Source organism: Phragmites australis, chromosome 20, assembly GCF_958298935.1.
Source record: "Phragmites australis chromosome 20, lpPhrAust1.1, whole genome shotgun sequence".
Classification (NCBI taxonomy): Eukaryota; Viridiplantae; Streptophyta; class Magnoliopsida; order Poales; family Poaceae; genus Phragmites; species Phragmites australis.
Window position 1 is genome coordinate 616,421 of NC_084940.1, and position 16,671 is coordinate 633,091.

At 45.4% G+C, this 16,671-nt stretch overlaps 1 protein-coding gene and 1 pseudogene across 1 annotated transcript; both read left to right on the forward strand.

The window, feature by feature from the left end:
- The first annotated feature begins 4,657 nt into the window (after positions 1-4,657).
- Positions 4,658-5,568, forward strand: LOC133901859 (zinc finger protein 4-like). The gene has a single exon (XM_062343394.1). It carries the CDS (start codon positions 4,765-4,767, stop codon positions 5,206-5,208), a length of 444 nt encoding a protein of 147 aa, XP_062199378.1. The 5' UTR covers positions 4,658-4,764; the 3' UTR covers positions 5,209-5,568.
- A 2,227-nt stretch (positions 5,569-7,795) lies between these two features.
- LOC133902283 (uncharacterized) lies at positions 7,796-9,813 on the forward strand (annotated as a pseudogene).
- Positions 9,814-16,671: the final 6,858 nt, after the last annotated feature.

The following is a 16,671-nucleotide window of genomic DNA, read 5'->3' on the forward strand; positions in this document are numbered from 1 at the left end:
TAGCAAGTTCATCACATCATTTGTGTATAGAAATGATCTAATTAGATTATAATTATGATTTTAATGATTAATAATAATATAGTTATTGTGACTAACATGTTTATCAAGAATATATATTAGTAGGTCTTATGAATGCAATACACGAAAAAGTCATCGAAATCGAGATAAAGTATGATTGAATTGGAAAAGTCTCAGAAAAAATAAATACACTGGAAGGTCCAGTGTTACCGAAGTTATACACACTGGAAGGTCCGGTGCTTAGGAGATTGCACACGCCAGAGTGTTTTCACTCAGTTGAGGAAATAAATGATTTCACTGGATAGTTCGGTAATCTATGTGTTTTACATACCGGATCATTTGTTCTAAAGAAGACTGCAACTGCCGAAGACTGAAGATTAATACATCAGAAGGTCTGGTGATTAGATGACAGTGCACATCGGAGTATTTTCCAGAGAGTTTGCGAAAAAATAGAAATCAACACACCAGAAGATCCGATGATCAGAAGATCTAAACACAGGACAATTGAACAATGTAGAAGATGTCTCAATCAGACTCAAGTCTACACACTGAAAAGTTCAATGATGGAATTAAAGATAACGTTGGAATATCCAGTATTAAAGAAGAAGTTTGAGTTGGCTTCTAATGGCTAGTACCCACTGATGTACACACCAGATGTTCCGGTGATTGTACTACTGTTGTCACTGAATTATTCGTTGTTCACAGTAAAGTTAATCCGTTGGAGCAACGGTGTCGGAGGGTGAACTCCTAAAGCAGGGGTTTGGAGGGACCCCCTTTGAGATTCGGTCGGGGGGATGATTCTGAATCTGTCTTGCAGGAGAAATAAATGAACGTAAATACGATGGCAGGTGGAATGATCGGATGCAGAATGCAGTAAATGCACTGGGAGGGATTTTTAGATAGGTTCGGACCGCACTGAGTGTAATACTCTACTCATGTGTATGCTATAAATGCACTGAGAATGTCTCTCAAGGATGTTGCTGGTTACAAGAATGTCTGTCTATCCTAGAGCTTCGGGCTCCTTATTCTTCGGTTATCCCAGCCTCTATGCTTGTACTCTTTGTTGTTCCAGAGAGTCTCTCGGTTCGAGTGTCTCAGCTCGGGGATCGGCTCTAGAGTCGATTCGGGCCGTCCGTCCTTTTGTGTCCACCGGCTCCTCTTAAATACTCATTGACGGTAGCGTGCCTAGAGAGGGAGGGCACGAGTTTCAATGCACCATAAATGGAAAGCAACCATCATGGGCTGCTGCGCGAAGTGACGGGGGGCTGAAAATGCGCCCCCGTCCGGTCTCGGTCGTCATGATGTCGTCTGCACGGGCGCCGCGGAGAGGGCCCACCGCGCAGTCACTGAACGGCCCGACGTGCCCGCCCGGTCTTGTACGCCTGGCACAGCAGGGCGGCAGGTGGGGCGCCTTGGGCCTCACGATGTTATCCCAAGACGCGCCGGAGGACACAGGATAGGACCCGTGCATTAAATGTCCCCATGCCCTCCTGCCAGAATATGGCAGGGACTAACACCGAGTGTGGCAGGAGCAGTTGGAAGTGATAGGCCACGCACCCTCTTAAATGCAGCATCGGGCCTTTCACTGGTTGACATCTCACCGCTGGACCTCTGTGGGGGCCACCGATGAAGGACTTCTGAGACCGTCGGGGAACTAAGTGCTCGGGGGCCACTATTCACGTCCCCGAGCACTCTCTCCCGAATATGCCCTTTCTTGGTCATCGGGGAACCGAGTGCTCGGTGGCTATTGCTCGGGGCCCCGAGCGCTCTCTCCCGGAATTGACTGTTCGGGTCCTCAGGGAACCGAGTGCTCGGGGGCCGCTGTTCATGGCACCGAGCACTCTCTCCCGGAACTAACTTCCTTGGGTCCTCGGGTGCTCGGGGGCTACTGTTTGCAGCCCTGAGTACATCCTTCCCGGTACTCGGCATTTCTGGTCGTCGGGGGACTTGAGTGCCCGGGGGCCACTGAACGCGACCCCGAGCACTCCCTTCCGGTACTTGGTATTCTCGGATCATCGGGGAACTCGGGTACTCGCGAACCACTGTTCATAGCCCCAAGCACCCCCTCCCAGGACTTAGTCTTCTCGTACCTCGCGGAGACGATCCCCGCGGGAGGGCGCCACGTGGCAACTCGCTGATCTGGTCTCGGGACTCGGGGACCCCTGGTTCCTGATTCACCGACAAACGGCTAATTAGCGGATTTGAGGCTATAAATGCCTATCCACTCAGTCATTTGAAGGTGCTGGAGTCCAGAGAAACACATATACATATAAGAAGGCATCTAAGCTATCAAAGTGCTTAAAGTGATCATTCAAGACGATCAAGTATAAAATTATAGAGTGATTAGTGATTATAGGCATATAGAGAAGTGTTGCTAGTTGCTGCAACCTAGAGAGTGGATCACGGAGTGATCCAAGCGTGTACCAAGAGGTACCTCGGTGCCTTGGAGTCTTGGTGACTCGTCGGTAACTTGTTAACCTTCCGAATTGGTGTGGAGCGACAGCAACAAGATTGTGCGGGGATGCGAAGGCACTTGTCTTTGTGACTAAAGTTCTAAAGTGAAGACGACAAACAAATAATCGGAAGAGAGGTTAGTGGTGAGACCTCACTTTGGTGGCTTAGTAGCTTATTATGCTTGAGGCTTTGTCTTGGTGACTTGATATCTCAAGAATTATGATTGAAAGAGACTTGGCGACCGGGAGCATATTCTTTCTGGAGCTCCAACGTGAATTAAAGCGGCTTATGTGCCACCGATACTACGGGATAAAAATCTCTTATACCAAGTTTGTTTCTTTACCTTATTTATATTTTCGTATTTACATACTTGCAATTTATCATGTTAGAGTAGGTTGCAATATCTTGAACGGTATAGTAGACATACTAGATAAACTCAAAGTATATTTAGATAGAAATTAAGGTAAATTTATCTTGTGAAGTTTTTAGAACTATTAATTTATAAGTATCATAATTTATCTTGCTTTTAAGATGTCACCATTCCTCACAATTTCCCTATACTGGATGCTAACCTAACATACATTGCAGGGGTCTTTGCATAACTCGAAGACGGAAAGCTAGGTGAAGAGCCTACAGATGGAAGGGAGGTACTTGGGAGATGATTGGTGACATATCCCGCCCTCATAAATCCATCTTGTGAAAGTTAAAAGATCACAGAACCAGAAGTTGTGTCCCAACTGGGATCTGTTTGGTGGGAATATAGACGAGGATAAAAGAGTAGGGTTTTCAGATTGATATGAAGCAAATAGCTGGGTTGTTTATACATAGGACTGCAGCAAGCAAATAGGATTGATGTGATTTCTGAGAGCAATCCTATATAATACGGCCATGCGCTTACCACTGATCACCTTATTGCAGGAACTTGTTAGTTTTATGCGCCTGTTTAGTTGTGAATTCATTCATGCATTCTCTATTGTGTGTACTTGCTTGTGTATGATTTCTCGGCTCCGATATTGTTCGATTAAACCCACAGTTTCACATCTAAATTCTAGATGTGAAAAGGTCCCCCATACAATCTTGTCCTGAGCGTGGTACATGCTTGCACTCTTGAGCGGCATTCCAAGCAGTAAAAGTATCCATAACCGACACACTGCCTCGTGCCTTCAGTCGACAGAATGCGTTTTAACCCTGCTCACTCTGTGATTTTAGTCGCGTCGGTGGCGTGAAGTCATGCATGCAGTATCTTTCTTACCGCGCGATGATGGGCCATATATGGCACACGCATGCATGCCGTGCTGTGCTGTTTGGCAGATCGATCTGCTGGGATAAGACCTGCAGCTAGCTTGTCAGTGCATACGTCCTACAGCCCCACATCTGAATGATTATCTATCTCAGAGGTCCACCGATGGATGGATATGCCGCCTGCTGGTGAATAATATGCATATGCACATGCACATATCCGACTGTTCATCAGCTATTCAGCTTTGGTCGGAGGGAGTGCTTTTTGCTGGGCAATATGGTTGTGTCGTAATGATATGATTTTTAATAAAGCAAAAGCTTAAAATTCTATATAGGTTCTTTTCAGAACACACATTGGATTCGCTTCTGGTCCTTGTTTCGGAAGGTGGAGGAGCGGCCTCATATAAAGGAGGCTTGTCAATGTTTAGAAACCACATCAATGTAAGTCTACGTCAGGCATGAGTGGTCGTTTAGATATCGACTTTGTGCTAAATATGGTTTTTTATGTCTTACGGGTTACTCATATTGTGGCGTATGTTACTTTTATTGTTCCACTCGGTATGTCGGGTTTTACATTGAACTTTGTAATATTGATTGATTGCGTGCATAGTAATATGCAGAGATCGGAATAAGAAATATTGCTTTATCAAAAAAATCAGCTATTCAGCTTGTTCCCTATAGGTAGTCTCTCGTCTCGATCTTTACTTAGTAACTTGTCTGTCGAGTTGATCTCCATCCCTGTACGTCTCACTACCAGTCCTCGTCGTTTTCTGCATGCTCTCTCGCTCGACTAGCTAGCTCCACACGGCACGGTACTCGTCGTTTTCTTGAGTACGTAGCAACGACGTGCGTCTCTCTAGCTACTAGCTATTATGTACGTACAATTGTACACATATAGATAGCATTAGGACACTTAACTTCTCTTTATATAGCCAGCCCAGCCCTTCAGACCACTGCGTTCGTGGTCTTGGCCAAGTCCGAAACTCTCTCTCTCACACGCGCACACTTCTCAGTCACACAAACAACAAAAAAGTTCCATTTCTTGTTGCAGCCATGGAGAACGAGCCGGGGTTGCACGCCCCAGCTGGTGTCAGCCTCGACTTGCGCCTCGAGCTCTCTCCCCGCCGGCAGCCTGCCGCCGCCGTCGACCTCCGGGGGCAGGCCTTCGCCTGCAACTACTGCCACCGCAAGTTCTACAGCTCCCAGGCGCTGGGCGGCCACCAGAACGCGCACAAGCTCGAGCGCACCCTCGCCAAGCGCAGCCGGGACATCGTCGCCGCCCCGCCGTCCCGGCCGCTCCTCCATGCTGTGCCGGACGGCGCCGGGGGTTTCTGGACGTACGGCGCCGCACCAGGGCCCGGGAAGGACGCCGCGGCGCATGCGGCGCTACCGGTCGTCGTGGGCTGGGCTGGCACGGCAGCTGATGGCGGTTGCGGCCGCCACGGCCACGTGCACGGCCGGAACGGGGAGGAGATCGATTTGTCGCTCAAGCTCTGAGATGCTTATTTGATTACTTCTTGCATCTGGCGTCTATATATATATTAAGAGAATCTCTGTCCGGTGCAAGTCTCTTTGATCAGATGCTTTAAGCTTTAGCTAGTAGCTGGTAATTGGTATATGTAGCTCATGCAATAATTAATCCTAGATCGATGTATATATATAGCTAGGCCTCCCCATGCACGGTCTCATTTATCTCTCTCCATATACATCGTGGACATCATGCAATATATTTAGCATGCCCAAAATTGTGTGCATGTGTTGATGAGCTGCTATATATACAGTTATCCCGGGACAAAAAAACTGAAAAAAGTATTGAGTTAATTATTGAGTCACGAAATGTATCTCGTAATTTCTTGACGCCATTTATTTCGTGAAAGCTGCTCTATTTTCAACTTCATTTTTCTTAGGCCTTGTAAAAAACTAACCACCAGAGTTTATCTGATCAATATTTCAATACCACCGATCCGTTTCCGATTCCGATGCATGTTCATCTAAAATGAACCAGCAAACAAATAAGCTTAACCGGCTGTGCTGTTGCTGTTGAGTAGTGCTGTGTTCTTCTTCCCTTTGCTTGGGGTCTTTGGTGAAGTTGTGGCTAGCTAGGTTTCTTCTTGGGAGTTGCTTTGCTAGACTGCAAGAGTCTTTGCTCCCCAACTCTTAATGGCAAAAGCACACGACGACGTAGAAGAGATCTCTGCATTGCACGATTTGTCTACACATCGTTCGATCGATTAGATGTTTACTAAACACAAGTAGCCATATGGATATACGCGCAATAAACTTAGATGCGCAACGCTTGCTCTTTCTACACAAAAGAGCCATGCATATTGGAACACCTGGCACTTTGGGGGGACATTAACAGTAGAAATTTGACGTCTACAGCCAAGGTTAACATGTGGCTGGTCGTGGAGCAAGATAGCTACTAGCAAGACTTTTATGTTCTTTTCTGAAAGTTGATTTGCCATGGAAGTGATGATAAGTACAGACTAGTATAATTGTGATGACGACCAGTAGTAAACTATCGATTGATTTGCTCTATCTCTTTTGAGTGGTTAGAAAGAAAGTACTTTCACTTAAATATCTGATTGTAGCACCAATTAGGAAACTAGATGATCTGCGTATTGTACTAGGATTTTTCAAAAAAAAAAAGTTAATAATTTTTGTTGTGGTGGGTAGTTTTGCACTATATTAATAAACGATAATTAGTGGCCGACACTTTTGCAGTTTCAGTAGAGATCAATCAAAGGCTCCGTTGCAGACTTGCAGTCACAATCTCTCTCGATAATAATGTGCTAATGGCATAATATGTCACTACGCAATCAATAAACTAAGGCGTGCAAGCATGAACATTTTTTTAATCAGGCTAGCAAGAGAAGATGAGTTTGAGTTCGGCAAACACACTACATATAGCTAGCTAGCTAGGTGATCAAAGGTGGGAAACATTTCAAACTGATGTGCCGAAAAATCACGTGGAATTTGGAATCAGAAATGAGGTGTTGAACTCGTCAATATATATTCTAAGCCGGACGTTTGCAAAGCAATTTCTATATTAAACCTACGTACAAGCAAGTTGCTAATTCTGCTAACAGTGCTTGTGTCATCAGCGGGCCAGCTGCATGCATGCAAGCATAATTATATTATTTATTTCGCTTCTGCTGAATTTATCACAATAATATCCTACCTGCTAACTGCTAGCATGCATGTGACTAACACAGACACTAGTAGGAAATCAGAACCCTAATCCTAGCTGCTAAAGTCATGCATGCATGGATCGCTTTCTGCGAACAAGAGTCCAAATCCGGAGCCGCTGATATGATCAATCGATCCACAGAATTGACTTGTTAGCTGCTCTTATTGATTAGCTATATAATTATAATTACTTGCTATATATGACTGAACATGGTCAGTTATCTCGACCAAATTAACCACATCTGCGTTCACACATCTTGATGCATATATGTATGGCTAGTCAGATTGATGATTGGAAAAGTCAACAAAGTGTGGCGCTTTGCTTCATTGTAAGCAACCAAGCATGCATCTCTTGCAGGTGGTACGGAGGCTGACGGGCTCTGGAGATAGAAAATCTCAGGGAGCACATGCACATCGTGTTGGATTGGAGCCAATAAAGGCAAACGGCCGGACAAAGCAACAGTACACTACTCCCTTCGTATCACCATATTTGTTCATGATATCGAAAATATCTATCTTAAATTATTTATTTATTGTAGAAACTAAAGATACTTTATATTTTATTTTCTTGTTATATCCTTAAATGCATGCATGCATTTACTTCAACGCTGATGAGTTATTTGAACTCATCCTTGTATTGATTATGATAGTATGGTCATCTCACTGTATTTTTTTTATTCGATTTTAATATTTTTTTATTTGTACGTAATGATAAGTGTGAATAAATATTGCGAAACTTATCTAGCCTCATTTATTCAGCTAGTTGGTAGGGTAGCTGCACGGGATGATATTACCGTTGACACGCGAGAGTGTGTCCTGTGTGTCAACAGTAATGTTACGTGTAAAGTAAAGTGAGAGGAACCGTCCTGGCGACGTTAACGTACCCAAAGTGTGGATGGGATTTGTTGGGCCAGAGCCCGTGCGGATTTCAGACGAGTTCCTTCCTGGGCCAGAACGAGCATGGGCCGCACGTGGATCAGAGCGACGAAGTCGCTGGAACGAGAGGCCTGATGGATCCCTCGCCGGCGCACCTGCTGGACGAGATCCTCAACCTGCCTCCACCTCCGCGCTCTCCCGCACCTGGCGCCGCCGATGGGAGTCGATCCCCGCGCTCGCCCTCTCCCCTTCCTCGACGGCACGCCCCCCTCGGTCGTCGACAGCGTCCTCCTCCGCTACACCGGCCCCTGCGTCTCCCGCTTCGCCGCGTCCACGACTGGCTCATCGCGCTCTCGCGCCGCGGCGTCCAGTCCATCGACCTCCGTGCCCGGCCCAGCTCACACCACTTCATCATCCACTCCATCTTCTCCTGCGGCCGCCTCGTGTCCCTGGAGCTGGACTGCTGCGACATCCCACCCCTCCCCGTCGGATTCGCGGGCTTCCCCGTGCTCGGGGAGCTAAAACTCGTCGACGTCCGGTTCCCGTGCTGCGGGGAGAGCCAACTGGAGGCTATTGTTCGTGGCCGGGTCACCCTTGCTTCTTTTCCTGACACTTGATAATGCGCTTGTCCCTGAGGTCTGCGACTCGGTGATTGAGGCGCCTAATCTCCGTAGCCTAACACTCATTTCGGAGGATGATTATGGCTGGCGATTTGGGGAGCCGCCGTGCCTCGAGGATGCCAACATTGATGTCATGGCCTATCCGCAGCATGGACATGATTTCGGAGAATTCCTTGCTGGGCCTGCTCAGGTTCGAAACCTCACTCTCTACTCGCCGGTACATCGTTTTCACCTCTTAGCTTCTTATTTTGTGCTTTGGCATAAACCAAGGAACAAACGCTGGTACATGGCTCAAACTCATCTCATAGTTCAGGAATAGTAAACATGCTCCCCTCAACAAATTAAATAACGTGAAACGCTACTTTAATGAAGAAAAACATGTTTGATCGCATTTTCCCTGCTCCATCCGTGTTTCTAGACTCGCATCCAGTTTCAATGTTCTGACATTATCTTTTTCATCCTTTTTTTTCCTCAGGACGATGAGGTTAAGGTACTGGATACACTTCCATTCACCTTTTACAACTGGAATAACTTGAAATTATCAACACGCTTTACTCAAATGCCCCCCATTTTATTAATGTTTTGCTTACCAAGGAGCTCTCCCAACCTTAAAAAACTTGAAATAGAGGTAATGTTGAACATTGTTCGCCTTTGCATTGTTTGAAGGTCATCTTATTGCTTCCAACTAATTTCCCTTTTTATTTTTATTGGTGAAGATTCATGATGGTGACGAGCAGAAAATTGAGGCAAATTTAGAGTTCCTAAATGCACAGTGGACTGATGGCATGTGTGCCAATCTTCAAGTTGTGCAGATGATCGATGTTAATCGGCTTCCAAATGAAACGTCTTCGCACATTACCATTGATGAATGCCCCATGTCTCTCGAGGATCCACTAGACGAGTTACTAAAATGCAGAAGGGCTTCAGCTCAAGCTCAGGTCCTGTTTAAAGGTAAATAAACTTGATTTTTGGTTGCAAATTTCTATCTTATATTTTTTTCTTTGAACCAATGGATCTCAGTGCCTCTCATTTTTTTTCCCTCTTAAAGTTAGCTGTGTATTTCAGATTATGTGCTTTTTTTATTTGTACAAGTGAGAGTGCGTTGTGGTTCATCCAAAAGTTTAACTTGCTGAGGGAAGGTGATCAAGTTACAGGAACCGTGTTGGCGAGGTTGACATACCTAAAGGGTGGGTGGGATTTGTTGGGCCAGAGCCCGTGCGTATTTCAGACGAGTTCCTTCCTGGGCCAGCACAAACATGGGCCGCACGTGGATCAGAGTTCCTTCCTGTGCTATTGGCAGTTCGGTAGGGTGTTTGTGATGCGTATGTTTTATCTGAGCTTCCAGAGTCTCATTTGGAAATGAAGCATACCTCCAGATTTGGTCTGAACAGGTTAAATATTGTTATCCGGTTGCTAAGCTGAGCTCCAGTCCTCGAGAACGTGTATTGCTCTTCCTTTGGCTTACTTGGGTCGTGTAAAACTTGACGCCCGGGTTTTCCAGTTTCTTCGTGGGTCATAAGTATTGCTTTGCTGCCCAAATCTTTGCTTTGTTTACTAAACTAACGGCAAAAGCACTGGGGCTTTTGCTTTGCAAGATAAGTTCCACAAAGCACCTAGATGGATCGATTGGATGTTTACAAAACCCAACCATATGATCACGCATGCATGTTCTGATCCTGCACGCATCCAGGATGAGGAGCCATGCATATTCGAACACTACCTGCCACTTTGGGCTTCGAGGTTGCCCCCCTCCTCTTCATGATCTGCCGCGGCTGCGACGAGGAAAACGTGGCCTTGGACCCGATTGCCCTTGTTTGCTTGGCAATTCATTGGAGACTGCTGCTGTGAGCTTAGAAACTACACTGCTCCTACTTGGCGTGACGACCTCGCTTAGGGATTCAGCAAAACAAAAGGTTAAACGAGCCTTGCCTTCTCTGCACGAACCATGCCATGCGGCTCTTACTACAGCATCACTGCTGCTGATTGCGAAACCCGACAAGGTATCAAAATAAACCCAGCGAAGGAGGAATAAACACATTAGAGCAGATTTTTTTCAGCGTGCTGGAAGCATAAGCTTGCTGAATTAGATTGCCCTGGAAGATCAAGTGCCATATTTGCTTTGGTCATTTGTCTAACCCAGCCTCAGCTCCAATTTTGCAGCATAGCTGAAAACTGGCATTTCCCGCATTGAGCTGTGAGCAACCAATGTAAAGATCCCAATGCCATTCACTACCGGAAACGATGTGTATGCCGAGTGCCTACATGTATGCCGAGTGCTATATATCGGGCACTCGGTAAACAACCACCTACGTCGAGTGCCGGACTAAAGCACTCGGCAAACAAATAGGCACTCGGTAAATACATCAAAAAAACACTCGGCAAACCATAGCACTCGGCAAAATTGAGAACAAACACTCGGCGAATTCGGGCACTCGGCAAACAACGCGCCACGTGTCCCTCCGTTCGGCGGCTGACGGCGAGTCACCCCTTTGCCGAGTGTCGTCTAACGGACACTCGGCAAACAATGTGTTTGCCGAGTGCTTGATATTAAGCACTCGGCAAACCTTTTTTTATTTATTTCCTCTTTTGTTTCCTTTTGTTCTCTTTTCTTTCTCGTAATAACAACCAACCAAAGGCCGCCACATCGATTCCGATACTACTACAGTATGATTTAAGAATGATATTGTTATGAACTTGGAGTTAGAATTCAGTCGTGCTTCAAGATTGAGATGCAGCAGATGTGGACTCGTGGGAGCGGCCCTTGGAATCAGTTGTGCTCTGAAAGAGAATAACAATTCTTCTTCCTTGCCTTAAAAAAGGAATTTTCAATGCTTGCCAAGTGGAAGAAGCAAAAGTAGATTAGCTTGACACACTAAGCTGCCCTTCTGATCTATGGGTTTTGCTTGATTCATCGTTAAGTGCATCAGAGGAGGTAGCTGGTAGCATAGTGAGAAGTGGTGGAACAAAAAAATGACTTCATTTGGCGATTCTTGGATGGATAACATGTTTGCTATGTTCCATCGAAATCTAACTTTATGGACAACTCTTTTTCATAAGAAATTATTTGATGGATATAAGTCAAATTTGATCTGCAAGTACATAAAATAACGAACAAAAATAGGTAGAAAAATATGAGACTTGCCATAGTATCATGATATGATACGTAGAGGCCGAGATAAAAAATTGAGAAGGTTTCGCAAAAGTTGTCACGTACGATGCTTAGAAACCGAAGCATCTCCGAGGAAGAATCGTGGTTTCGAGAGGGAACGAATCAGATTTGAACCCGAAGTGACGTTTGAATCGTCGTTTGACCTTGAAACTTTTTTTACACTCAACATACAACATAGCATATTCGATGTTAAAATTTGGCATTTTTCTGGGTCAGTTTGCTATTTTTAATTCATTAAGTGCATTTCTAGGCTTTTAATGGATATAAGTCAAATTTGATCTGCAAGTACATGAAATAATGAACAACAATGGGTAGAAAAATCATATTCATGTTTTTGAGTCTATTTTTAGGCCTTACCCAAGAAATGAAAAGAAATTTGAAACATCTGGGCGGCAACACTCGACCAGCAACATGTAGCTTATTGGTTTTTTAATTCTAAAAAAAGCAAACGAAGTCAGAAAAACATGAGACTTTCCATAGTGGCATGATATGATACGTAGAGGCTGAGATAAAAAATTGAGAAGGTTTCGCAAAAGTTATCACGTACGATGCTTAGAAATTGAAGCATCTCCAGGAAGAATTGTGGTTTCAAGAGGGAACGGATTAGGTTTGAACCCGAAGTGACGTTTGAATCGTCGTTTGATCTTGAAATTTTTTCTACACTCAACATACAACATAGCATATTCGATGTTAAAATTTGGTATTTTTCTGGGTCCGTTTGCTATTTTTAATTCATTAAGTGCATTTCTAGGCTTTTAATGGATATAAGTCAAATTTGATCTGCAAGTACATGAAATAATGAACAAAAATGGGTAGAAAAATCATATTCATGTTGTTGAGTCTATTTTTAGGTCATACCCAAGAAATGAAAAGAAATTTGAAACATCTGGGCGGCAACACTCGACCAGCAACATGTAGCTTATTGGTTTTTTAATTCTAAAAAAAGCAAACGAAGTCAGAAAAATATGAGACTTGCCATAGTGGCATGATATGATACGTAGAGGTTGAGATAAAAAATTGAGAAGGTTTTGCAAAAGTTGTCACGTACGATGCTTACAAATCGAAGCATCTCCCAGGAAGAATCGTGGTTTCGAGAGGGAACGGATTAGGTTTGAACCCGAAGTGACGTTTGAATCGTCATTTGATCTTAAAACTTTTTCTACACTCAACATACAACATAGCATATTTGATGTTAAAATTTGGTATTTTTCTGGGTCCGTTTGCTATTTCTAATTCATTTAGTGAATATGTAGTCAAAAAAAAATTTCAGGTGTTTGCCGAGCGTCTTTGTTTTACACTCGGCAAACCACTTGTTTGCCGAGTGCCTTGCTCTCACACTCGGCAATGGTTTGCCGAGTGTCCTAGATTTGACACTCGGCAAATATTTCACACTCGGCAAAGCAGCGAATATAGGGTTTCCCCACCCCGCGCGCGGGGACAGATCGAAAATTGTCCCGCGCGCGACTACCCTCCTGCCGCCGCCGCCTCGGCCCGCCCCCGCCCCACGTCCGCCGCCGCCGCCGCCGCCAGCACCGCCGCCTCGGCCCACCCCCCCCCCCCCCCGCCGCCAACGCCGCCGACCCGCCTCCGCCGCCAGCGCCCCCGCGCCCATCCCACGCCGCGCCCCTCCGCCGCCAGGGCCGCCTCGGCCCGCCGCCGCCCCTCCGCCGCCTCGGCCCGCGGCCCTGCACCGCCTTCGCCGCCGCCCCCTCTCCGCCGCCACCTCGGCCCGCCGCTGCCGCCGCCGGCAGCGCCCCCGCCCCCCCTCCGCCGGCACCTCGGCCCTCCGCCTCGGCTGCCGCGCGCTACCCGACGTCGCCTCCACCGCGCCGCCCCCCTCCGACGCCCGGGTATAAGGTACAGATTTGGAATTTATTCCGGATGAATCAACCGAAATTACGCGCAGCCCCATTACCTGCATCCAATATTTGTCACTCAGTCATCAGGCCCATTGCAAGCACCTTTCTCTTAACTTTCTTTCTGTGTGCAAATGCTGCTGGCAGAGCTCCATTCATTCACTCCAGCTGTGAAGAACAGGAGTTACTTATAGCTGCTCTCTTTGCTTCTTTACTGCGGCAAGGCCTCTTCCTGAATTCTTATCAGGTACTTCGACAATCCATCATACTTGCTATCTACGTTTCGTCTCTGCTATATATTGCTTTTGCTTTCTCTCACAATTGCACAAAAATATTGTTCTTGATGTTGATTTGGAGGTTGTTTCCAGAAGGCTCCATGATTCAACCTAACACACCGATGATTGTCATGTTTCAATGTGCGTCACCAGCAGCCCTGCTGCCATGTTCTTGTTGATTGAGCGCTATGGATGCAAATTTCATTTTGAGTTTCTTTTCCTGATATTATTGCCAAAAACAAAATATTCTCATTGTGCACGTATAGGGTACAGACAGATTTGGAACTCGATGCTGCAAATATTCACTACCGGAAACAAAATATTCTCATTGTGCACGTATAGGGTACAGACAGATTTGGAACTCGATGCTATAATAAGAGGAATTAGACAACAATAACAAAATAGATCTGAATATGCAACAAAACTAAAGAAACAAAAATAAGTAAATAAATTTTATAGGCAATAGTCGCATACAATTAATATCCGAGGCTTTATTTATTGATCGGAGTTTAGAATGGTCATATTTGAGAAACTAGAATATAGTCATATGTGATTGTTCACCATACTCTTTCATTACAACTTTTATTTAAGCCATAAAACCTTACAAATTGAAATATTTGTCTTTTATATGTAGCAACAAACATGTATGCATATCAGTACGTACTACTAATTGCTAATTGCACTTGATCACAGCCCATTTAGTTTTCCTATGGGTCATGACCTTTCCATAATGGATACGAGCGTAAGCAACACGTACACAACGGCATGATTGAGGATTAGATAATACCCACTGCTTAAAAATACCGACGATGTCTTTCATTGATGAGAATATTGTTAGAGGAGTTAGAGAAGAAGTACAATATAGAAGCTAGCTAGTAACTGGTGATAGGTTTGTGTTGGATGAGAGCTGTGAGAAGAGTGGTCTTTGGCAAATAGCCAACAGCATACAAGTTGGTGTGAGGGTGCAATGACATGTAGGCACATTCTTAGAAAAGGGAAAACAAACAGGTTAAAAAACATGGGATAATTAGTTGGTGTAGTTGATGGGAGGCGAGGAGGGAAAAAAACAAACAAAAGGGAGGCCCTTTAATCAAAAGATGCTAACTGCTTGTGGAGAGAATGTCTTTTGGTTCCTTTGGCTACAAGTCATATGCATGTCTTCTCAGGCTCAAAGTTCAGCAGCTATATCCCTCATAGCTACGCGATTCACCTTAATTATTTGCATTCATACACTGAAAAACAAATATAACTCATTTTACTTTGTGATGGATGAGTGTATTATATACGTATTAAGACCACTACTAGAGTACTGACTTTGATTGAAGCTAGAATAACTATAAAGTGTATTTTCCTTTTGGTGGTTTAGTTTGATTTAAAATCAGAACCATGCCAACTAAAGTGATAAGAGTTATTTCCAGAAATACTAAAGCTATACACTCCACAAAGTGTGTATTTTCTTGAACTGAATGCGCGCTTTGATTTGATTTCTCTCTCGAAAAGAAAGGGAAAAAACTGCAAGTTTTGTGCATGTCGCGTAACCTATGCGTCTCCCGTTTGAAAGAGTTATGGTTACAAATATGCAAGTCTTTGCATATCTATAACCGTAACTGTTTCGAATTGTCCACGTTTTTTGGACAGTCCGAGGATGTGTAGATTGGGTTCGTTTCAATGCTCTACTCCGATCCGAGACAGAGTTTCGGCAGCGTAAACCACTCACGCCATGTAAACGGCATCCTTGGACTTTTGATCAAGGAGAAGTTCCCTGGCATGGTTACTTTGGGCGGAGTAACCGAGCCGGCATACACATGGGCCCACTATGCAGCCGCGCCGGACGCTCGTGACCGGGAGGGAAGGGTGTTTCCCAATAGAGCCGAGCGGGTGAAGGCCGAGCTGTGGGTAAGTTTCGTTCGCACTACATTAGTCAATACTAATCGCATGGAAATTATTTAACTAATGACTGGATCCGTCGCGTCTATATGCAGGATTTTTTTAGATGCGAGCCGGGCTTGGAGGCTAGGGCAGCTGCTGTCATCGACAAAGCTGCCAAGAAACTTGTTAAGGATATGCACTATGAGGCGCGCGTCCAGGCCGTGATCAAATTTCACGCGGAACACCTTGGAGCGAAGGTGACAAAAAAAGACGCTAGGACCATATCTCTGACCCGGGAGCAGTACCTGAAGGTAAAGTACAATAAAGCTTATTGTTCCTTAGATTACTAACACTTAATTTCTTCTTCTTATATATCATGCACTTGATTATTTAGGTGCCTCCGGGGTGGTGCGCCGGAGACCTTCCGTGCTGGTTTGTGATCGTGGACAAGTGGTGCGCTCCCGAGTGGGAGGAGAGTCACAATGCTTGCCGGGAAAGGCGATTGTTGATGCCTGGCGCGCCACACCATCAAGGCAACCTCAGCCTGACTGGTTTCGCGGCTAGATGGGTATGCAATAGCATCTGTTGTTCCCAAGCTCAGTTCTCCTTAATTTCTGTGCGGGCGTCCCCTTTATGAATGTTATTGCTTTTCTGTTGCAGTCGGCAAAAAATGATGGTCAGCCTCTCTCCCAGTTCAAGGCTTATGCTTTGGCCCATAAGTCAAAGGCGATGCACGGGGTTGCTTATGACCCGAATGACCCGGCCTCAGCGTACACCAACGAGAACGTCAAGGCTCGCCTGGATGGATACACATCGATGGCAAAGGAGGTCCACGGCCCAGACTTTGATCCGAGCGAGCAGGATCTTGATGGGGAAGTGGTTATGAGGGCGGGAGGAGGCAAGAAACATAGCCGGTTCTGGATTGGCGACGGCACACTCGATACGGCCACCACTCCCTCTCTCTCTCAGCTTAGAGCTCAGAGCACGAGCTCAGGTCCGGGTATACGCCCTCGCCCAGAGCCTACACGGATTGCGATGAACGAAATGCAGGTTAGTTCTGTTTCATTCATCCTCCACTATCTTTACATGCTTTGCATTGGAACGAT